Source organism: Lissotriton vulgaris, chromosome 3_1, assembly GCF_964263255.1.
Source record: "Lissotriton vulgaris chromosome 3_1, aLisVul1.2, whole genome shotgun sequence".
In the NCBI taxonomy this organism is placed as follows: domain Eukaryota; kingdom Metazoa; phylum Chordata; class Amphibia; order Caudata; family Salamandridae; genus Lissotriton; species Lissotriton vulgaris.
In genome coordinates, this window is record NC_141689.1 from 871,492,215 (window position 1) to 871,516,561 (window position 24,347).

The 24,347-nt window shown below is 43.3% G+C and overlaps 1 protein-coding gene across 1 annotated transcript in view; it reads right to left on the reverse strand.

Annotated features, from left to right (window-relative positions):
- Positions 1-24,347, reverse strand: part of DAPK1 (death associated protein kinase 1) — a 633,429-nt gene that overhangs the window by 227,620 nt on the left and 381,462 nt on the right. The window contains exon 12 of the mRNA XM_086961193.1: positions 11,502-11,621. Within this exon, the coding sequence (XP_086817319.1) occupies positions 11,502-11,621 (120 nt within the window). The remainder of the gene's footprint in view (positions 1-11,501; positions 11,622-24,347) is intronic.

Genomic DNA, 24,347 nt, shown 5'->3' on the forward strand with positions numbered 1-24,347 from the left:
GCCTAAAATTATCATCTAAATTAGATCCAAAAGATACACTAATTCCTGGTGAGAGATGTAATAAGTTACCTGCAATAACAGGGAGTCACATTCTTTGATATATGTTTTTTTTTAACTTTTGCCAATTTGAAGTGAACTTCCTGAAGGGAGTCCACATTCCACCATTTATTTTTATAAATCATTGCAAGGCTGCCACTCAAGAAAAGGCATTAAATAGCTCATATTTAAGAGACCCCCATAACATCTATTGGGCTCCAGACTGAATGTATCTAGCATAAGTGGCCACTATCTAATATAGAGATATCTGTTGATATTACAGAACTCTCTTGTGTCAATTACGAGCCACACCGTTTCGCCTCCTGAGCTGCGGGTTGTCCTCTAAGTCCAATCAAGTCCTCCTTTGAATATCTTAAATAGGAATGTGAGAAGCACAGCCCCTGGTGCATGGCGCTCCTGTGTATTGGATGGGAGCAGATTGGTGTGCATTTTCCGATATGGTGATTTATATAGGTAGCTCTTCACATAGCTTAGAGAGCGCCGTCTCCCTGGCTTTGAGGAACATTACCTAAAATGTCTGCTAGTCCCAGTGAAATGGAAAACAAAACTTAGCACATATCAATGCTACTGCGGTGGCCTATTTGAAATCAGGGCAATCCACCTGAATGGTAAAAAACACGGTTATGCAGACAAGTTAGCCAAGACTTTTAATACCCCACATTTAACAGTTCAATCATTCTGATTTAGATTAAAATACATAAAACACATTTACATCTCATTGCAGTTCAATAGCAAAATAAAGTACCAAGTGCTGTCATATGTCTGCAGTGTTGAGCTTTATGTGATTCCTCGTCATCCATGTATTTATAGCAGAATTAAGTCATTACGTTTTAAATTGTAGAGGTCTTAAGGGCCATCCATTTTTAGAATGATTTGCATGTCATCTGCATAGTTCAAACAGCTGAGGTTGAAGAATTTAATCAGGTCTGATAAAGGGGATAGGTAGATGTTAATGAATGACAATGATGGAGTCTTTGTAGCAGCATGCAGTGGTGGACAGTGGTAAAGGCCACTGATAGGTGTGGAAGCAATGACGGCTACTCAGTACTGGTCCACCATGAGTTTTAGGTCATCGCAAATGGATAGGATAGCTGAATCTGTGACTCTCTAGTCTGAAGTGGGATTGTTGGTCTGACATCAAATCATTTTCTTCCATAAATGTAGAAAGTTGAGTAAAGACTGCTCAAGGTAAGCTTGTGATTGTGGCATTTAGCATTCTGAATGGCCAAATTCTGCTATGATCTTGTGGAGTTCCTTAGACAGTAGTCGTCATGTTTTAGCACCATAAGAATTGGGCCACAGGGTCAGAGGAAGATGGTGGACTCTGGGGGAGAGCAGGTGTGGTGGACCCTGGGTGAGAGTTGAACTGTAAGCAGAGACTGGGGGCTCCTTGGTTAATGTGGAGATGAGATGGAAAAGTATGGTATATCACAGTCCTGGGATGCAGAGACTGAGAGGAGACCACACCAGTCACTCCTGTACACCAGGGACTAACACTGGAGTGCAAATACTTAAGCACTCAAGTAAAACTGATGTGCTATGAAAGGAATATGCTACTTACCAGTATGCATCTGTTCTTGGCATAGAGGGCTGCAGAGTGGTACATTATGAATAGATCGCCATCTGGTGTTGGGCTCGGATGATTGCACTTTGTTTTTCTCTTGGAGAGTCTTTTGTCTCTTGGTGACTCCTCCCTTGGTTGGTAGTGCGCATGGGCATCGGCTCCATCCTTAGATTGTTTTGCCATAGTAGGGTTAGATGGAGTAGTATAGTAGAATACAGATAAGAGTGCCCATGTAAGTGTATCTAAATAAGATAATGTTGGAACAGACACAGGTTTCCGGGGAGGCTGGGAGGGCATGTACCACTCTGCAGCCCTCTATGCCAAGAACAGATGCATACTGGTAAGTAGCATATTCCGTTCGAGGCATATGGGCTGCAGATGGTACATTATGAATAGACTATATAGCAGTTCTCTCCCTAGCGGTGGTCACCCGTGTCTGTTGCAACTGTCTGAAACAATGTTTTTAATACTGCTTGTCCCACTCTAGCTTGTTGTGTTGTGTGCACATCTACACAATAGTGTTTTGTGAAGGTGTGCGGTGTAACCCAGGTAGCCGCTTTGCATATGTCATCTAGTGGAATGTTTCCCAGAAATGCCATAGATGCTCCTAGTTTACGTGTAGAGTGAGCTCTAGGAGGAACAGTTAATGTTCTCTTTGCCTTTAAGTAGCATATTTGAATGCATTTTACAATCCATCTGGCAATGCCCGCTTTGGAGATGGGATTGCCTTTATGTGTGGGAGAAAACGCAACAAATAGCTGTTTTGTCTTTCTGAAAGTTTGTGTTCTTTCTATGTAGTACAATATGGCCCTTCTAACATCCAGTGTATGTAGGGCTCTTTCAGCTACTGTTTGTGGTTTTGGAAAGAAAACCGGTAATTCCACTGACTGATTGATGTGGAATGCTGAAATAACCTTCGGTAAGAATTTTGGGTTTGTTCTAAGAACCACTTTATTTTGGTGTAGCTGCATAAATGGTTCTTGAATCGTAAAAGCCTGCAGTTCACTTACTCTTCTAAGTGACGTGATAGCTATGAGGAAGGCTACCTTCCATGTGAGGAATTGTATTTCACACCTATGCATAGGTTCAAATGGTGGCCCCATTAGTCTGGTAAGCACTATGTTGAGATTCCAGACTGGGGAAGGTGGTCTTCTTGGTGGAATGACTCTTTTGAGTCCTTCCATGAAAGCTTTAATTGCTGGTACTTTTGTTTTGTAGGTATGCTGCTATGGCTGCTAGATGAACCCTGATAGAGGTATATGCTAGGTTACATTGCTGTAAGTGTAACAAATAGCAAATGATTTGTTTAGTAGATGCGTCCAGAGGGTTGATGTGCTTACTGTTACAGTGTATAGCAAACCTCTTCCATTTTGCTGCATAGCATGCTCTGGTGGTAGGACGTCTTGCTTGTTTAATGATTTCCATGCATTCTGGTGGTAAATCTAAATACCCAAACTCTATGACTTCAGGAGCCAGATCGCTAGGTTCAGTTGTTTGGGATCTGGGTGCATTATTTCTCCATGGTTCTGTGTAAGATGCATGGGTAATAACCTTAGCTTTTGATGTGGTACTTGTGAGAGTTGTAGCAGCGTGGTGAACCACGGCTGTCTTGCCCACGTGGGTGCCACTAGTATCATTGTCATTGAATGTTGCTGCAGTTTCCGAACCAGTAATGGAATTAGTGGTAGAGGAGGGAACGCGTACGCAAATCTGTTGGACCAATTTATCCACAGTGCATTGCCCTGGGACCTTTGGTGTGGGTACCTGGATGCGAATTCTTTGCATTTTGCGTTCTGATGATTGGCAAACAGATCTATCTCTGGTTGCCCCCATTTTTGGAAGAATGGCTGTAGTATTTGGTCGTGCAGCTCCCATTCGTGCACTTGTTCTGACTGTCTGCTTAGGATGTCTGCTATTTGGTTTTGAACTCCTGGTAGGTGTTCCTCTAACAGGTAGATCTTTTGAGGAATGGCCCATCTCCATATGTCCTGTGCTAGTCTGGACAGTTGGAGAGAGTGTGCCCCCCCCTGTTTTTGAATATAATACATTGCAGTCATGTTGTCTGTTCTGATCAGGACTGCTTTGCCTGTTATTTGCATTTGGAAGGCTTTTAGTGCTAGAAATATTGCTAATAGTTCTAGGTAGTTGATGTGCAGTTTCTTTTGCTGCACACTCCACTTCCCCTGTACTGTGTATCTGTCCATATGCGCTCCCCATCCGGAGAGCGATGCGTCCGCTGTTATTATTACTTGTGGAATTGGCTCTAGGAACGACCGTTGGAAATGTTTTCTGTGTTCCACCACTTCAGAGAGCGATGCGTCCGGTCGTCCACCAACACCAGGTCTGTAATCTGCCCTTGAGCCTGATTCCACTGTGTCGCTAGACACTCTTGTAGTGGGCGCATTTGTAGTCTGGCATGTGGTATTAGCAGTATGCAGGAGGACATCATGCCTAATAGTTGCATAAACACTCGTGCTGGTAGTGAGTGTTGTGGTTGAAATCTTTGTATTAACCCGACCATTGTCTGTACTCTGACTGGGTTGGGGTATGCTATTGCCTTTTCTGTGTCTACTGTAGCCCCCAGGTATTGCTGAATCTGGTTTGGTTGCAGGTGTGATTTTTTTGTAGTTCACCGTGAACCCTAGGTGGTGCAGCAATTGAATTGTCTTCTGTGTGTTGTGAAGACATTCTTCCTTTGACTTGGCCTTTATTAGCCAATCGTCCAAGTATGGGAAGACATGTATTTGTTGTCTTCTTAGGTGTGCTGCCACCACAGCTAGGCATTTTGTGAAAACTCTCGGTGCTGTTGTGACACCGAATGGAAGGACTTTGAACTGATAGTGTTGTCCTTCTAACACAAACCTTAGGTATTTTCTGTGGGCTTTGTGAATTGGGATATGAAAGTAAGCGTCTTTTAGATCCAGTGTAGAAAGAAAGTCCCCTTTCTTCAGTAAAGGGAGTACTTGTTGGAGCGTGACCATGTGGAAGTGCTCCGAATTTATGTAAGCATTGAGAGGTCTGAGGTCTAATATTGGTCTTAGGGACCCGTCCTTTTTGGGGATCAGGAAGTATAGAGAGTATACTCCTGTGCCCTGTTGATCTTTTGGGACCTTCTCTATTGCATGCTTTTGTAGAAGTGCTAGCACTTCTTCTCTTAACAATGTCAGATGATCCTGACTCATTGGACGCTGTTTGGGGGGGATGTTTGGCGGGGTATCTGTGAGTTCTAGGCAATAACCATGTTGGATAATTTGTCTCACCCACTTGTCTGACGTGATGTTTTCCCAGACAGGTAGGAACTGTGATAGACGTCCCCCGACCGGTGTTATGTGGTCTGGGGGGAGTTCTATGAAGTCACTGTTTTGGTGTTGAGGCGTTGCGGTTATTGTTATTTCCGCGGCCTCTTCCTTTATTGTTGTTACCTCTGTAACTGCCTCTTGAATTACCTCTGGGTGATGTAGGTGTGAAAGATGTGGATTGCTGATTCGTTCCTGTATTCTTTGAGCCCCCTCTATAGGTGGATCTACGAAAGGAACCTCTGTGTGTTGGCTGTTGCAATGCTCCCATTGACTTGGCCGTTTCCGTATCTTTCCTCATTTTCTCTAATGTCTCGTCTGTGCTTGAACCAAACAATGTCTTCTGATCAAATGGTTTGTTCAGTAGGGCTGTTTGTACCTCTTGTTTGAATCCTGAGATTCTAAGCCATGCGTGCCTTCTTAGCATGATACTAGTGTTAATAGACCTTGCTGCAGTGTCTGCTGCGTCTAATGCACACTTAATGGAAGTATTTGTTATTATTTTACCTTCCTGTATTAATTGGTCTGCCTTCTTCTGATGTTCCTTTGGGAGATGTGTAAGAAGTTTTTCTAGCTCATCGTAATGTGCCCTGTCATAGCGTGCGAGTAGTGCTTGTGTATTGGCTATACGCCAGCTATTCGCTGCCTGTGATGCTACTCTTTTACCTGATGCATCTATTAACTTTGACTCTTTATCTGGTGGGGGAGCCTCTCCTGTAGATAACGAGTTTGCTCTCTTACGAGCGTTTGAGACCACCAGCGAGTCTAGCGGTACATGCCCTCTAATAAATATTGGGTCCTTTGGAGCCGCTTTGTATTTTTTATCAATTCTTGGGTTTAACACCCTGGCTCTCACTGGGTTTTCGAATATCTCATCTGTGTGAGTAAGAAGACCCTTCAACATAGGGAGAGTACCTGATGTTCTCTGTGCATTAGGTAGAGTCTCTAACAAGAAATCCTCTATTTGAGGTTCTGTATGTATATCTACTTTATGGTATTTCGCTGCCCTATTAATGAGCTGCACAAAACCTGTGTTATCATCAGGTGGTGAAGGCTTTGAGGGATATAGATCTGGGTCGTTGTCTTCATCTGACCCTACATCATAATTTTCCCATGGATCCTCCTCATCTGGGATAGTTTCGTCATCCCCTTGAGGTTCTCCCTCCCCCAGATCACTGTCTACATCTGACTGAGGTGTAGCTGGTCTTGGTGTGGAAGGTGTAGGAATATTTGGCCTATTGTGAGGAATAGGAGAAGAGGGTGTTAGTCTAGGACGAGGAGAAGCAGGAGGAGTTATATTCGTCCCCATTGTTCTCTTTTTTGAAGGAAGAGGTTTATCTTCTGACTGTTCACTCTTTCTCTTCTTTGTGACCACTTTCCCAGTTTGTGGATCAATAAACAAGATCTTTTGTTTGGGATCTGTCTGTTGCTCCTGAATCGGTACCGAGGGTCCTGGTTCCGAGAGGTGCTTTTGTTTTCGATCGTCAGATCTTGTTGTTTTCGAAACCGAATGTTTGCTCGATTCCGACTTTCTTGGTATCGAGTGTCTCTTGGGCGATAAGTCATATTTATGTTTCGACATGGAATGTTTCGATCCCGAGCTGTCCTTTGTATGTAGCCTCGGTGCCGAAGTCGATGTCGCCCTTTTCTCGGATCCGACATGGTGGGAGTCCGAGTGTTTCGGTTTCAGTTTCGGTTTCGTTGCCGGGCCCGAAGGCGGGGCGTCGGAAACTTTTTTCAGCGGTTTGACCGGGCCCGAGGGCGGGGTCGTTACCGCACGGGGTCGGTTTTTCGGTAAGGGGACGTCGTCACTCACGGTTTGTAGCTCGATGAGTTCTTCAGCCTCCGACTGGTCCCCTTCCGACCCCGACTGGTCCTCTTCTTCCTCGATTTGTTCGTCTCCGAACAGCTCCGGGATCGCTTCTGCCTGCATTCTGGAAACCTCGTGTCTTCGAGCTCGACGATTTCTAATCGTTAGCTTGGAGGAGAATGCTGCGCAGGCTTCGCAGTCCCTGGATTCGTGTTCAGGCGATAGACAGAGGTTGCACACCTCGTGTAGGTCCTTGTGTGGGAACTTAGCACCACACGTTGGACATTTTTTGAATGGAGTCCTTTCCATGGACTCCGGGCTTGACTGCGTCGAGAAAGGCCTCCTGTTCTTCGACGTAGTTCCAAGTTTTTCTCTTCTATTTTGAATTTGTAACGCGTCGGAATGGAAATGAACGCGTTCGAATAACAATACCGTCGAATTGGAAAGGGAATACGCGCCGAAAATCACTTTCTTGCGAAGTTGATCTGGAGCGTCTCGATCTTCATCCGAACCCGATGGCGGAAAAAAACAATCTAAGGATGGAGCCGATGCCCATGCGCACTACCAACCAAGGGAGGAGTCACCAAGAGACAAAAGACTCTCCAAGAGAAAAACAAAGTGCAATCATCCGAGCCCAACACCAGATGGCGATCTATTCATAATGTACCATCTGCAGCCCATATGCCTCGAACCAGTTGTTTCCAAGGTAATACCTACAAGATGTCTGAAACCGTACCATATTTTGTGGGATTACCACTATGTAATAAGTTACATTTGGACACATTGTATGTATATTATATATATTTATATTGTTTGTGGATGTCTTGTAAACATACAACAGACCCTGCATTCCTAGACCAGTGTCAGCTATCCGGATATGTACGAATTAATGAATCCATTTCTAAAGCACAGCAGCTGCTCCTAGGAGTGTCATGGCACTCACAGTACATGTTTGAAATGCAGCAGAGTGTAAGAATGCTGACAAAAGGATGTTCCCGGGTTTGCAGCCAGATGGAAAAATAACACCATCCCCTTATTGAACGTCTGATCCTAGAAATCTGAAACAAATGAGCATTGGATGATCTCAAGGTTCTAGATGGAATATAGTGTAGGAATCTTTCTGACAGCTATTTAGGACCATATTTGTAATAATGTTTGAGAGCTATAGAGCACAACTTTGGAGTTATTTAAGTTGTGTGATGTCTATGCTTGACGAGGAACCTTCAGGATTAATCAGACGGAAGCATTCTGAATTGTCGGAAGACCACTGAGAAAAGAGTCTGGTAGACCAAAATATAGAATATTGACATAGTGCATCCAACCTTGCTGTGTTCAATGCAAGAACAACTGTTTTGCAAGATTCACAAGGTCCAAACATTTCATGAAAAAATGGAGTAGGGTAAAGCAAGAGCCCGTGACAGATAAGATCCGAGGTTGGAAGGATAAATAATAGTCGAACTATAGTCGAACTTTCCTCCCAAATTTTAAAACTCCTGTAGCTACCTAAGTGAGGGGAGGGGGGTCGCGATCTGCAGGCCACTAACCATTGCTCTAATCATTGGACCTTTGTCCTGTGCAGTTCGGAAAAGCAGAACATCCTTCTTCTGAGCTACACTTAAAGTTACTCAGTTTCATACAATCTATCACCCAATTAATATTGCACATAAAGGATGTAAACCCGGAGCAGGTGGATTTTCTTTAACTCATCAGCACACATAAATAAAAAAATGTTTTAGCAAAGTTCTCTAAACAGTAAAATTAAAACCTGTGCCCACTGTGTGTGTATTTTCCATATTAGGTGTAAGGTGCCACCTTACAAAGCCAGTGGCATAGTGCTTGTTGTAATCTTGCCAGAGACTCACTCAGGAGGACGAACCCTGTTGTGCAGGCTCCATTTGGCTCAGATCGGTGGCAGTGTCAGATAGAATTAAAAAAGGAAAGCGACTAGCATCGATCAGCAGCCGGAAGGCGGCCTGAAAGACTGCACGTGCCAGGTGTGGTTATTACGTTGAACAACCTTTACAACTAAACTTTTACAACGCACTACCATTACAACGCGACCATTACAACGCAAACCATTACAATGCATTGCGCTGGGGGGCGCTCTAGGATAGGGAATAAGTTTAATTTACTATCCAACACCTTCCCTAGTGTCCATGGGGACTGGAGTTGGAATAGTAAAATAAACTTTTCACTATCCAGTGCCCCAAAGCGCTATGCGCTGTAAAGGTCTGCGATGTAAAAACCGCGTTGTAAAGGCATCCGTGGTAAAAGTATGCGTTGTAACGTCATACATCCGGTTATTACACGGGTGATAGCAGTGTTTGATTTGCCTTATAAATGAAGGGGCAGGCTTGGCATCTGCCTAGGAGGAAACTTTCCTCTGAGCCAGCGCGTTATAAATTCAATCTTCAGAAAGGCAGCAAGATTGTCAGATTGTAGGGATGTTATCCCTGGCAACACTATTTGAGAGAGGCTCTCCTTAGGGACAGGGTATGATACAGGAGTAGTGTTAGAGTTCCACAGAAGAACACTAAGCCTATCTGGAGTCAATGAAGGAAGTTCCCCATGGGTTACCTGGTCTTTCATCTCTCTAATGCGATGGCGGGGACCACATCTAGGAGGTGACATGCAAGACCAATTGCAGGAAGGCAACACGTGATCAGCAATCCTTTTGGTGAGTCAGGTTACCTGGGCAGTTGCCTAACTTTGTATAATGTAGAAACCAGCTTGCCAGGGGGCCCTACTGAGTTAATAAGAAGGACCAGAGAGGCCAGGCATGTGCGTCACTGTCTGGATGTACATGGGGAAAAGGCCATTAGGACACATATGTGTCTTGCTCTCCATAAGTCGGATGCATGTAAGAGATTTAGACTTTAAAACAACTTTTTTAGACAATCTTGATGGGCCTAATCCTCATCAAGTCATAGCTCCTATTTAGGAGACTGACTACCAGCTATGATTACCTCAGTGCAGAGACATGGCACTCAAAGCTGCAGTTGGGGATTACTTGTAAGCACAATACAATTTCAGGACTGTATAAATCCAGGTGAAGGCAATGCATCTTTCATAGCGTAAAACGTGGGTGACACCTCACCCATGACTCCTAGCATACTATCACCCATCCCTCATGTAACAGAAAGTCTTTATTGTTGTGCCTGCTTTGGGCCTACTCATGAGCACAGGGAGTAGTTCATATCCCCTGAGGCTCGATACACCTTTACCTAGAAAGCGCCACAGGGGACAAGGTGATAAAAGAGCTACAAAGACCTGAACACCCAACAGATTGTGTATAAAGGATGCTTAATGAGTTGTCTACATACCATTTAAACTCTTTACAGAAATGCATACATGAATGTTTTCACTTTCAATTTTCCATATCCCCCTTACCTGACGTGTGTAACATTTAGAAACATTAGCCACAGCCCAAAAACACATTATTTTCCGTCACAGAGGATGATCTGGACACTACTGACATCATGTCCATCCAAAATATTTTCAAGACAGCAGCTGCAACCCTAATACACTCACCCTGAACCTGCAGCTTCTTAAGAATAATGTTCCTAATGAAGAACTAAGCAACAATATCATTCAGAGGTGCAAATAGATGTCCTCTACATGGTCCAAGCATTCCTGGCAAAAATAGGAGGAGCTGAGGACTAAGAAAAGATTCCAGCAACATCTTTCAACGTTGACATGGTTGCACCGTGTCAATCCACATCTATGACCATCAACAATGTATACACAGAAGTAAGGATACCTTTAGATTGCAAAAACATTTTCACCATCACCACTTTTTCTCGACCTTCATAAAAAAGCGAATACAACAAAGGTGATATTTGCAGGGTATACACTAGTGAGTTATGGTTACTACTTCTAGAAAGTTAAAAGCCCTTCGACTATGCAGAGTGACACTCACAGACTATCCACCTACCACTGGAGTTGTAAGAAAATATCACCTCCGATTCTTTACAGCGGTTCACTACAAAAACATGGCGTTTCCCCTACAAGACGCACCACTCCACAACAAAGATTGAGCTTACCAGGGACATCTACAAACTCCATCACAGCTGCTACGTGTAATCTCTGCATCACAACAGACAAAGCCAATTCCAGGCTCTAGAAACCTGCCTATCTCCCAGTGAATCTGGGACAGCAAGCATCTTTCTTAAACTTAATCTAAGAACAACACACTTTTCAACTCCAAACACACCAAAAACAAAGCACGAGTCAACATCAACTATAAATCAGCATTAGGTGACTAATTAGATCTGTGGTCAGCACCACCCACCACTACCCCCGTCTCAATGCCTTTGTGGTCTTGTAGCTGCTGATGGGAAATGCCATCATGTTTATAACCCACCTCAAAACAAAAAGTCTCCAATTTCCAAATGGTTGAAAGCAGAACAACGTGACTGACATAAAACTGTCAGCCTGTTAGCAGCATCGCCTCATTATCAATTGCTTCCCTGCTGGACCTCAATTACTTAAAGAACTAAAAGCAGCTCCTGATGCTCATCCAACAAGAACCCACTTCAGAACTTCCCCACAGTGCATTCCAAAAGGAGAAGGACTAAACTGTTGGCTATGACTAGCAGCACCACAGCCATTGACATTATCTTACAAAATACACTCTCCTTCTACTGTTCTACAGTTGAAGAGGCTGAGGAAATATCAAGTAAGTCATTTATACATTGAAGCTTTATTTTTTAGCTTGAGAAGAATTTTGAATTGTCTATGAAAGAAGCACCGATTCAGTCTGCTGTACACGGACCTTGTTGGGCTGATTGACATCATAGCTGTTCAGAGATCCCAGAAGATGCTGTAGGCCGGGGACATTGTCATCATTGATGGCGTGGATGATGGCCTTCATGACAAAAGAGTCCTCTTCATCCTTTGGAGCAACATGGAAAGAAGAGAGAGGTAAACAAGTGAAAGCTTTTCGCATGAACACAAGCATGTCTGAGGTGTAGACTAAGGAAATCGACTCTTCTCTACCAGCAGTCGTCACCCCTTCCCTCCCCCCTTTCATGGAGGAATCCTGGTGCAGATAATGGAGAGGTTACTTGTTTGAAGAATAAGGGGACTTACCCTTAAGTTTTTTCTTTTTCATAAAGCGTATTGCAACAAAAAGGCTGTACAATGCATAAAAAAAAAAAGAATATCACATTTATAATTTCACTGCGTATTTTTAGGGTGCTGGAGCCTTGTAAGCTTGACATCGTTTGTATAAACGATATACTGTATCTTCAATACACAGTTTATGTACAACCACAGTTAGGCAACACCTTTTTAAGTTACATCACAGAAAAAGCATCAATGTCATCACATGCGACATCATTGATCTACTTTGGCACCATTTTGTTACTTAGCTAAGTACATTCATTTTTTTCCTGCACAGTAGAATGATTGAATGTAAAATTAAATTAAGCCCAGGAGGAGTACAATCGTCTGAAATAATATGCCTTGAAACGGCACCATACATTTCCAATGCAAAAAGAACAACTAATGGACAGAATGCAGAACAATGTCATACATTCACCCCAGTACAGAGATGGGCCTAAATCCATCATTTTTTTGCTCCCCATGCCTTTCCAGTATAAACATAGTCATATGCAAATCAGTTTTGACCCTGCTCCCTATGGGAACCGTCCAGCCGGAACTGCCAGGCCAGGTCCTCCCTGGACTGGAAAAAAGCATCCTAGGACCAGTTTCGGGGTTTCACCCCTCATCAGCCAGGCTAGTTTGACTCCTGTGACATGGAGAGCACGGGACATGGCTGATTTACATATGGCTGGGCCCAATCTGGAATGGCGTGCAGTGGTAGCTCCTGCGCAATGGCAATGGAGAGTCGCCCCACTGCCTCGCACTGAGGCAGCAAACGTAAAATAAAACTATGCTCTTGCATCGTTTTATTTTACATTTGTCGGCTCTGCCCGCAGTATTGGGAGTGGCGGGGCTTAAGCATGGGAGGAAGTGTGCTATGTGCACTACACTTCTTAAGTGCGCATATGTGTGTTGGTCGTCCGTCTCAGGTCGACCAAAACACACATGAGCACTTAGGATTTCTCCAGCCCAGCTGCATTGAGCAGCCGGGCTGAAGACACCCCACAGACTCCCAGGTCTGAGAAGGGCGTCTTCCCTGCCTGCTCAGACCAATCCCCTCGCTGCTCTGCAGCACAGGGATTGGATGGGAATTTGGGTCCCAGGGGCTGCTGGAGGCAGCCGGCGTGCCGGCAGAAGGTAAGTTTAAAAATATTGTATTCCGCCCCACGTGCAATGCCTCCTGCACAACCCCATCGCCTTACCACCCTTTGTTTATGGTGGCCGCTGGTGATGGCGTGGTGAGCAAAATAACAATGGATTAAACCCAGATCTGTGAGTGGGGTGAATGTTTGACAATGTTCAACATTCCGTCCATCTTTTTGTGTTACATTTTCACCTTAAGTGGGAAGGATATGCCTAGAAGTGGGTCCCGTGCTTGCTACGCCACCGGTCTCAAGCTAGCCTGGCTGATATGGGGTGATGACCTGAAACCGGTCCCAGGATGCTTGTTTTTCAGTCCAGAGACGACCTGGCCTGCAGTTCGAGCTGGACGGTTCCCATGGGGAACTGGGTCAAAGCCGATTCCAAACTGGAATGGCATGGTGAACAAAATAACAATGTGTGAAACCCAGATCAGTGACTGGGGGTGAATGTTTGAAAATGTTTTACATTCTGTTCATCATCTTTTTATGATCCATACATTTCAAAGGCATGGAAGAAAATGGGAGGCAGATCAAAGGAGGGCCTACAAAGCATAAAAAAACATTTAACTAAAAGGCAGACCAACAGCACGCTACACAAACGCTGCACACAGTGAGGCAGTGAGAGGCATTATATGATTGGCGGTTGAACCCTACAAGACTGAGCCATGTCCTGCATGATTCTGAAGCCCCCCATCAGCGTCTTCTCTGGATCTCAGTACACTTCGTTCAAATACTATTAGTCTGGTGTACTAAACCTAGGTATATTCGCATTGGAGTATGCCAGCAGGCACTGACCTGAGGGGATACAGCATGGGCTGGGCCCCTGCTTCCGTGGTAGAGAAACCAAAATCACTGCTGCCAAAATTTAAAAAACCGCGCCATACTGCAGATGGCCACAAATAGAATGGAGTCCCGGGGGAATGGTTGGCTTGTGACAGCTCATCCCAACCCGACAGCAGTCCCCTAGACTGTAGCCCACTGGGAAAATGTCAAATGCCAGAAAGACCAGTCTGGTCCTAGATGTTCCCCAGTGCTTTAAATGGGCCGGTACTCACCGGTACTGAGTACCGGCACTTCAGAATTTTTAGGCCCTCAGTACCGGCACTTCTCATTAGCCAAGGGAGAGTACCGGTACCCTATTAAACGGGACTGCAGGCAGGCTCCAGGTATGTCTCTCCTATTGAACAGGGTAGATGTTGCGCTGTTTTTCTAGAGCGTGCAGGCGCGCCAAGCCTCCTGCAGAGTCTCTGCTGGAGATTCCAGCAGCGTCCATGTGAATGCCTGAGACTGCAGGGGTCTAAGAGGGCTTGATGTGCGTCACGCTGTGATTAACAGTGCAGGGTCTAGACAGACCCTTCCCTGTCGATCACACGCGCAACGACTATTCAGCTGAAAGTGATTTAGCCTTACCCCCGCCCCTCTCCATCAGGTGTGTAAATGGGTTAAGAAAGTCTGTTATTAATTCAGTCGTATTTAGGATATTGATGGCACGGACTGTACTAACGCTATTGGCAACCCCTAAAAAATCCTCTGACTTCGCCAAAGCCGGTTTTCTTAGCATTTTTTTTTATTCAGGACAGGAGCTGCTTCTCTTTGTGAGCCCCTCCAACATTAATCACCGTATTTACAAGATACCAGTGACGGACCTGAGTACTGGCTCTATGGGTGTGACGGTAGCCGCACGCATATGGCAATGAATAGCAGGAAACGCTGCAGTACTCTAGGAATGAGCTACATGACATCTGGCAATGGCTTTGGTTGGGGATAAAGATGAGGTTAATATAGCAGAAAAGAGGTGGGATGAATGTAAATAAGTGAGGTGATAGGGTTGCCACTTATTTTCAGATAAAAATACCACATATTTGTTGAGGTCTGTATTCATGAATCGTCTTAGAAATTGTATTTTTTTTAAACACACATTTCTGTAAAGTCATACATCTGTTGCATTTCTTATAATTCACACGCACACACACACATATACAGACACACACTGGCACACAGACAGACACATACAGACACACATACAGACAGACACACAGACAAACACACACACAGACACGCACACACAGACACACGCACCTAGACACACACACACACCTAGACACACACACTGACACACATAAACACACACACACTGACACACATACATACAGACAGACACACATACACCCAGACACATGCACACCCAGAGACACGCACACCCAGACACACACACACCCAGACACACGCACACCCAGACAAGCGCACACCCAGACAAGCGCACACCCAGACAAGCGCACACCCAGACAGATGCACACCCAGACAGACGCAGACACACACACACACACACTGCAAAACCAAAATACTTGCCAGATGGCAAACTTAGGGGATGAATACAGCATGGAGGGGAGAAAAGGAGACAAGTAGGGAAAAAACCAGTGAGGAAATGTAAGACTTGTGGAGAGAGTAAGCGAAAGGTGGGAGGAAGAGGAGCAGAACTAGGGAGATAAGCTTAGAGGCTGGGTAAAGATGACAGGCGAATGGAGAGGACATGCCTATGTAAAGGCATGGAACCAGGAAGAGCCTTGTCGTAAGGAAAAGGACAGTGGCGTTGTTTTAAATGGGCTGGTACTCACAGGTACTGTGTACCAGCACTTATTATTATTTTTATCCCTGTTAGTATCAGCACAGCTCTACTGCTGAGGAGAGTACCAATACTCATGAAAGGTAGGCTCACTGGCTGCTAGCGCTAATGAGCACTAGGCTGTCATGGTTGGAACCTATTTGATAGCCACGGCGCTTCTATAGTCCTACAGAGCCGCTGTTGAACTAATCAGCGCAGGATCATTTGCATAATGTCCCTGTGTTCACCATCACACTGTATTGACAGTGGAGGGCCCATTTAGGCCCTGTGCTGTTGATCACATTCCAACTATTGTGTGCATTTGGGCAAACACAGGTATGAAGGTAGCACATGGACTGAGGCAATTTATAAACTCATGGGAGGGAAGGAGTTTAAAATCGATTTACTCCCACCTGAGACTTTTTGTGAGTGTTTGCTCATGTCTGTGTGCTTGTCGACTTGTGTGTGCCTGTTTTTCTGTGAGAGAAAATTGAGGGAAAGAGGGAGAGAATCAGGACACTCAGGAGATTTTAGAGGGAGTGTGTGTGTGCGAGTGTATGCCTGAGAGTAGATAGTATTGTGCCAAACAACAACAAATAACAGTATGGCATTAAAAAGCAACAACTATTACAAAACGCCGAACTGTTCACATATCATCCTGTTTGGATTTCATTTTGTGTAACAAGTTAACCTGTTTCATTTACATTAACACATTTTTCATGTGTTTTGATAGTGGCTGCTACTGGTACAGAATTCATTATGTATAATCATAAGTTACTCTTAGCCCCGCCCCTAGCCCCGCCCACTTGCCACACCTCTAGCTCATATTAATGAGTACCTGCACTTATTTTTTCCCATTTAAAGCACTGATGTTCCCCCAGGACAGAGCTCGCAACCAGAGGTGCAGTAGCACCAGCAAGTGATCAGATTGCTGTAACCACCATTTTAAACTTGCATTACCAAGAATGAAAAGATTCTCAAAATGCATTCTATGGAATCCAAGCTGAAACAAATAAATGTGTTTTCTGTCCAGAGTGTTTTGTGCTCACCCAGGGGAAGAGGGAGAAGCAGAGTGACTCGACTATCTTTCATCACTGCTGCGCTCAGGTTGTTTACCAAAGGAACACAGCGAAACCTGAAGAGCTGGCTAAAAACTCCCTGATAAACAAGATTAAGACGCCCCCCCTAGGGCGCTCAATCTGCAAGAGGAGGCATCTCCAAACAGAGAAAGACACCGGGCAGCAGTTTTATATTCCCCCACCACGCACATAAAGCGTCTTAGTGATCGCTGAGGCTCTGAGCAGAATAAATAAATGCCACTTTATTCTGCAACCAAGTCTCTTTATGTAAAATAAAAGCAATTTCAAAATACCTTTTTGCTCTCATAACGATGTCAAATTGTGGCCTCACAAAAGAGCACTTCACTGCAGGTCTTTCTACCAAGGAATAATGAATACATACATATATATATATATATATATATATATATATATATATATATATATGAGAATCAACGTTCACACTGTTGTGTGTGTGTGCCATTTCCATTTTAAAATTCATGTCTTTAATTTATGGCAGTGATTCGTTTCGGCTCCATATGACTATTGCCAGGTCTGCAGCTGTGAACTGCGCGTCTCACTTCATTGCACCAATTATGAAACATTATGTCCCAGTTTGCTTTGCCCGATGATCCCTATTTTGAAATTCAAGTAAACAGTGTATTTTTTTAAACAGGCGTTTTTTTACCATTATTCTTTTTGTAAATCATTTCACAGGGAAATAAAAACGGCTACACCATTTTACGCATTGTGAACCTATTGGAGTCACCATGGGATCTCGGTTTGAGCTTGGCGCTTGAGTTATGAAATTCTGCTGAGGAAAATGGAAAAAAAAGAAACCAAACATTGAGAGTAAAGACTAGCAATGGAGGGGGAAAGTTACTCTCTCTAGTAGCCTGAATACTTCATTTTATTTTGTTGCAGAACAAAACTTCATTAAGGCTTAACAGAACCCTTGAGAGGAAGAAATAGATGTATCGACGGTACGAGTGTAAGATATCTAATGCTTTTTGAGAGTTCTGTGCATTTTAAGCCAAGCCGAATAAAGATCTTCCTTGGAGTAATTGAGCAGTTTCTTGTTCAAGGCACATTGTTTAGAGGAAGTTTCATATGAATACAGCCAAAGACGTCTGGCATGGTGTAATTTAGTCATGGCTTTGGGTAAGGAAATATTACAGTAGGGTCAGGGTTTCTGCATATGTGAACGAGTTCCTCTTTGAGGGGAAAACTGATTAGAAATGAACAGAGATGATGTTCAAGGAGTGGTTACAGATGATTTTTAATAGTGGGAGGTGACATTTTGGACCATATGGACTAGATTTTTTTCTTGTTTGGTTTCAAAGCGTGTTAATGGATAAGAAAACTGATGAGACTATGGTCTGACCATATAACTGGTACAACTTGAGCAAAAATGTTATACGTTGTAACTGAGCAAACAAGATCACGCACAAGCGGCCTCTCGACATTACCATTTGGCATTATAAAGAGGGGCTAGAACCAAGGAGAAGGAATTAGTAGAGAGAACGGCATTAGAATAAGAGGATAAACAAAAACATCTTATGGCTTACCTGTCAGGCTACAAAGAGCTTACATTGTGCCTTATCCTGTTGTGATCGAATGGTCATATTGTGCAAATATCAAATGATGTTTAGAGTAATGGAGCATTTGGGGCAGCACACCAGATACTGCACTGCTACAGCAATGCATTCCGTGCTACAAAGGCATTGCTACCTCATTGATTTCACAATGTATCTCTTTAGTTCAAAAATAGGTACTTATGACCCTGATAAGATTATTGAGACATGCACCTCAATTTGACAAAAAGTCGGTCCCCCACACTATTCTGAGTCCTGAACTACTCGTAGACCAGATACAACATCTGTGTTTGACAAGTTAGGTATCATAAGGGTGTTAATTCTGGCAAATTACAGGCTGGTGACGAGTGGAAAACAGCCTTCAAAATGACAGTGTTCCAATATCTACAGAATTACTTATTTTGTGAACTGACTGGTCTATTTTTCATCATTTACATGGAAATTATCCTAATTTAATCCCATGACCACTGGAGCAATATGATAAACATCTGGCCAGTGTCAACCAGACTTGGTAAACCTCGGTGGTGTGTCACATAACCGAAGACCATCTTAAAATGGATCAGGTGAAGTATGTGGGACATATTGTCTCCCAATAAGGTGGTAATGTCTCAAGGCAAGGTATGGTTAAGATGAATATGACCACTAGGGGAAAAAACTGCATGGGGTTCACGGACACTGGAAAAGTTCAATGGCACTTCATATCCTTATTAAGTGACATTATACAAAATTAATCAGAAAGAATGCCCCATATATCCGGATCAGTGCAGCTGTTCTTTATTCAACACCCTAAAAGAATTTTTTTTGAGTCAGGCCTGTTATGCAAGCAGATGCTCTCAGTACATATATACTTACAACAGACATTACAATCACAATGGCATAAAGAAAGAAACCTTCATCTCAAACTACCTTTCTAAAACATATCCAGTGACCTTACCGAAGAGATCTATACCAATAAGGTTCTAGCATTAAAAATGGATTCCAACACAAGCTACACTATTTCCAAGAAGTTAAAATGATAGTAGTTGTTAATGGCCAGAATAACCAAACATTGCTTAATCAGCTTGATACCTCATCTCAAGGTATACAGGCTAAATGTTGCAGTCTGAACTTCTCCAGTACATCATTACAAACACACCCATTTTCTGTACTACATTCTGTGGTCTTGTACCTCGCTGTACAGAAATATAGGCAGATATATATAGGGTTCCACATTTCTCAACTAAAACCCACACTTGGTAGTCGACTAAGATTTAGAATGAAGTAAGAGGTAGAGAAAATTCTAGGATCTCGGTTGTAAAAGTATACCTGCACTAATTTATACAGTACATATTATGGTCACCGTCCAACCATGTACATGTATCTAACTAGGACTGTCCAACAGAGCGGGGATAACACTGCACTCTGGGCCTTCTCAACTTTGGGAGAGCAGCAGCCATTTCCACATTCTATGCATATCCAAGAGAGATGAGGACGGACACTAACAAGAAAGAGACCCGCAGCACAACATCATACATTATGTACAATTTCCTAGTTCACCAGGTATCACTTTCAAGTTAAATTGGGAAGCCTTAAAAAGAGATTCCACATTTTGGGGGTTTGTCAAAATTCAACCTGCCCTCTTCAAATTACTGCAGCTTTGAGGACACTAATAATAATTTACATGTATAGCAAAACAGTTTTTTTGTGTGAAAAAAATAATCATTCTTTTCACTTGATTTAATTTAAATAGGTCGGATTTTTGCTTCCGGTTGCAAACAAAAACCTTTCCTCCTAAGGATTCTTGTGTAATCGGAGCAACAATCTCTATGAACCCTGCTTGAAAAAACTGAACTTGACTGACTTCCGCCTGATTATTTTCGACTTGATTTCACTTAGGTGTTTCATCAGTAACCGTTTTACCGCTCATCTTCCGCATGCTTTGTATGTCTGAGTATAGCCTCCTCTCACTCCTATCTGCCTTAATCTCTCCTATTGCAATTCTACAAAAGGCTGACACCTCATTTCATAGATCACAACCTCTCCTGCTTTAAATCCAGATTCCTGTAATCTAACATTATCTAATCTCCGCCAGCCTATCTATCTCACCAACAATCACCTGATACCGCATCGTCCCCACTAACGATCACACCTAAATGGTATTAATATAATCTATCACCAAGGAACAGGTGTACATGCGTGCAATTTTTTTCTTAAGAGCACATGACTAATCACAATAACCAACATTTAACTACTGGATTAACCACTAACCTTGGGTTCCGGAGTAGCGTGCTACTCCCCGTAAAGCACTTCAATGCCTCATCAGGGGTGGTAAGAACTATATAAACACAACTATTTTTTTTCGAATGTTTGACTATTTCACTTTTTGCAAAGCCTTGCTAGCAGTTTGAGACTCAATTGAGCAATACTTTAGCTACTTTTTAACCTATGAGCAAAAAACAATTTTTGATTAAAATGTGAAAATTATGCTGCTGGTTAAGGATTATGTGGTACATATGGCAAATCTATAAGTACATGGATAACACTGTATTCAAACATTTCCGGAGACCCTTAGCTCTAAATTTCATTTCAAGCAACCTTTTTAGATGAGTGTGGCGCATCATCTGTAGTGTACAGTAACTCAATCTCTCTAGCAAACTCGCAAAAAAGTCGTAGACAGAGCGCATACACTTAAGAGCAGCTGAATGTAAATAAGGGTTCTTAAACAACACCGCCAGGCTATGGAAACGCCAACGGGCAGACATCAATTAGGAAAATCCAGCAATCAAGTTTTCAGCAGCGTGATATTACACATCAATTTTCCTCCCACCAGTCGCCCTGCTTTTTTCTAGGTTACTTCTGTGCTGCCTGTGCCGTGGTAGTTATTTCACAATCAAATGAACAGTAGCTCACTTAACACAGGGTGTTATTTTTAGATTCAGGAGTCTTTTATCTTTGATATGCTTGGCAGTTTTTGGAATACGCAGTGATTTCATGAATTCTTTTGTCTATTGTCTGCTTTCTCAGAGGCTTCGCTTTGCCACAATTTACTTTCGCAGAACAAAACCTTATGAAACAATAGATGTCCCTCAAATGCTAAATGCATTTTCTTTCTAGGGCCGAGCGAGTTCAGCTAATATTTACATGCCAAATTTTATTAAAATTTCTCAAAATGAAGCTTTCGCTGAGAAATGTGAATTGAATGAATCTTGTGAATGCGTATTTCATGTTAAAAGGTCTGGCAGGAGAATGGTTTGGTAGAACATTCCTCTACAGGGGGCATTTTCTGCGTGAACATGTCGGCCAGTGCAAGACATGTGTGCAATCAACAGTTTAGCAGCTACCAACCACCGAAAGATAAGTGACTTTTCTCTTTTCCCCATCTATTCCAATTTTCCAGCTTTAATCCCCAGTATCACTACTTTGGGGTCTTCTGGGATTTGGAAGCCTACTATCTATTTTCAGAAAAGTGATAATATCCGATATTCACACCAGATATTTAGGGGAGCCTCACTGTTGCCGCACTAATCAGAGAACCCTCATTTTGCTCAATTTACATGTGGGCCAGATACCAATGCTTCTTTACTTTAGAGGAAGATGCCCTATGTTGGATCGATTTGTTGGAGCTGGTAATATTTCTCCAGAGGCTGTCCAACACGCTCACTTGGATGCCTCCGGCTGCCCCATTTAATAAGCCCAGGAAGTCCCTTTAGGAGTTTCTTTAACTTAGATACCATTCCTTTAGAGCATTCCATTGTCATCACCAACTTCTCAAATTCGGTCAATTGTTTAGTGGCCACTATAGTTGGGAGTGTGAGTCACCCAGTTTTGTAGCTGTTGATATCCGTAGCGTTACCCTCAGATACGCAAAATGTTTTCTTGCAGACTTTAAAGGTTCTTATTTTACCACTGACCTGGAGATCAGCTAATATACCTTATCTTTCTTGCTACGCTTTGTAGGCCTTGCCTACACTAACGTGGGTAACTCTTGGTTATCATGGTTGGGCGTGAAAGAGGACAGAAATGACATCAGGTTGTGCGTTATTGCAACTGTGTCCCATAGTTCCAACACCGTGCTCGTGTTCTGGAATCAATACACTCTTTGTGGTCTCAATGATTTTTGTTGTAGCACATCGCACAGGGATCTATCAGTTATTGCCATGTTTGTGTGCACCCAAGGGCTGCTCAAGTACCTTGGTGACTACTCTCTGACAAATCTAAGCTTTGGTGCCATGTATGTAATATGTTCTGATATCTGGGAATCCCAACCCTCCTTTGAGTTATACATTCTCAGAATTTGGTCATCCACTTGTGATGGTTTTCCCGCCAGACCAAATTTTGCAATGCCTTTGGGATGTTACCTAAAGCGGATAAGTCTTTTTTTTTTTTTTTAAATGCCCAGGACTGTTGCAGTAAGGTGAATCCAGAGGTATTTTATGGACTGTATGGCGATCATAAAAGTATCACGTGTTCCAGGGTTTTCCCTATTTTCCCATCTGAATGAGAAATAGTTTGGATTGAAAGCTTCTAATAAGATGCATCAGCAGAGGAATTTAAACTTCTCGGCCCATCAAGTACAGGGGGGCACCATTTCAGAAAAGAGGGAACCTTACGTTGGGCTCCTCTGAAGTCTAAACTCTTAGTCACCTCTTTCAGCCATATCCCTATCGCCAGCGGTTAAATAGCCCTTGTGAACAGCAGGTTAGACGATGCACATCCCTGCCTGATACATGTTTGAATCTGTGTTTTGGCTGAAAATAAATTTCATTGATCACAATTCGGCTCTCATGTTCTTGTAGGGGGGCATGAACACAGGAACCCAGTCCCTTGTTATCCCAAATCATAGCCTTTTAAAAAAAATTAATTTACAGCTGGACCTTTCAAATGCCTTTTCAGCATCCAATTCCAACAGAGCCAGATTATTTTTTAAGCTTTCTCAATAAAGTGAGCCATTGTCCTTATGCTGTCAAAGGTTTGCTTCTCTTAATAAAAATCAGATTGCTCTGCATGTTTTAGGTCAAGGAGGATTAGAGACAGGCTGGTCTCTGCGATTTTCATGTAAAGTTTATTATCAATATTCAGTAAGGCCGTCGATCCTTGGGTTGAGCAGCGGTGCATCACCCTCCTGTTTTGGATTCAGTCTTACCACCCTGAATGAATTGAGCCATGTTGGCCCGAAATCCTTTGGACGATTGCCGGCAACATCTCACCAACCATGTCACATAAAGCATGAGAATATCTCCCCAGCAAACAGCTGGCTTTGACAAACTGGCAGGCTAGACCAGCTGAAGAAAACATCCTCATTTCTTGAACGTCTGTTCATTTTGATCCTCGGTTTTGGGGAGTCGTGAGAAAGGGGTGATTAGGGTTCACCTTACTGGTTGAAGACAATCACCAAACTTTCTGGCATAATGTGCTGTGTGTGTAGGTCGGGGTCACACAGCACTGGTCTGTGGAGCCCAGCAACCTACCTTTCACTGGAAGGCACACACAAAGCTTAGAGCATGCAGCAATTCAGGTATCCATCATGGATTCATTGACCGATAGAAGAAGCTCAGAGGAGGTCTGTCCGGGTTGCAAAATCTCTATCAAGACATTAGTTTTGACCTCCATACATGGCAGCTTAAGTTTAATACCTTCGCTGTCTGTCTGATCAACACAGCAAAGGAGGCACTCACGTCTGTTGATGGCCAAGGGGAAGAACACAATTCAGTGTCTGGGAAAGTGTCCAACCCACTGGCCTCCAGCCAGTTCATGTACAGATTGTCATTGTGCAGTTGGAGAAAAAAATTCCCATCATCTCAACTATCAACAAAGGCTGGTTGACTCTGATCATAGTCAGATCCAAGGGTGCATTGATACCGCTTTGGGGCATGACCTCGATGGGGCAGAGATGAATTTCTTCAGTGCGAGATAGGTCTGCAGTTGCAGTTCCTTATCAGGGGTTTCAGGTTGTGGCTGTGCCTCCTGTGAGGCGCACACTTGCTGCTTCTTGCCACAACTGCAGATTATTTAACTGAACAGTATTCATGAAAACAATAAATGTAATTTTTCATGACCACTGCCAATGTGCAGGTCAGACCTCTCAGCTCCAGGCTCCTAATAGGAGGAGTGGGGTGGGTCGACGGGGAGCTGAGGGGA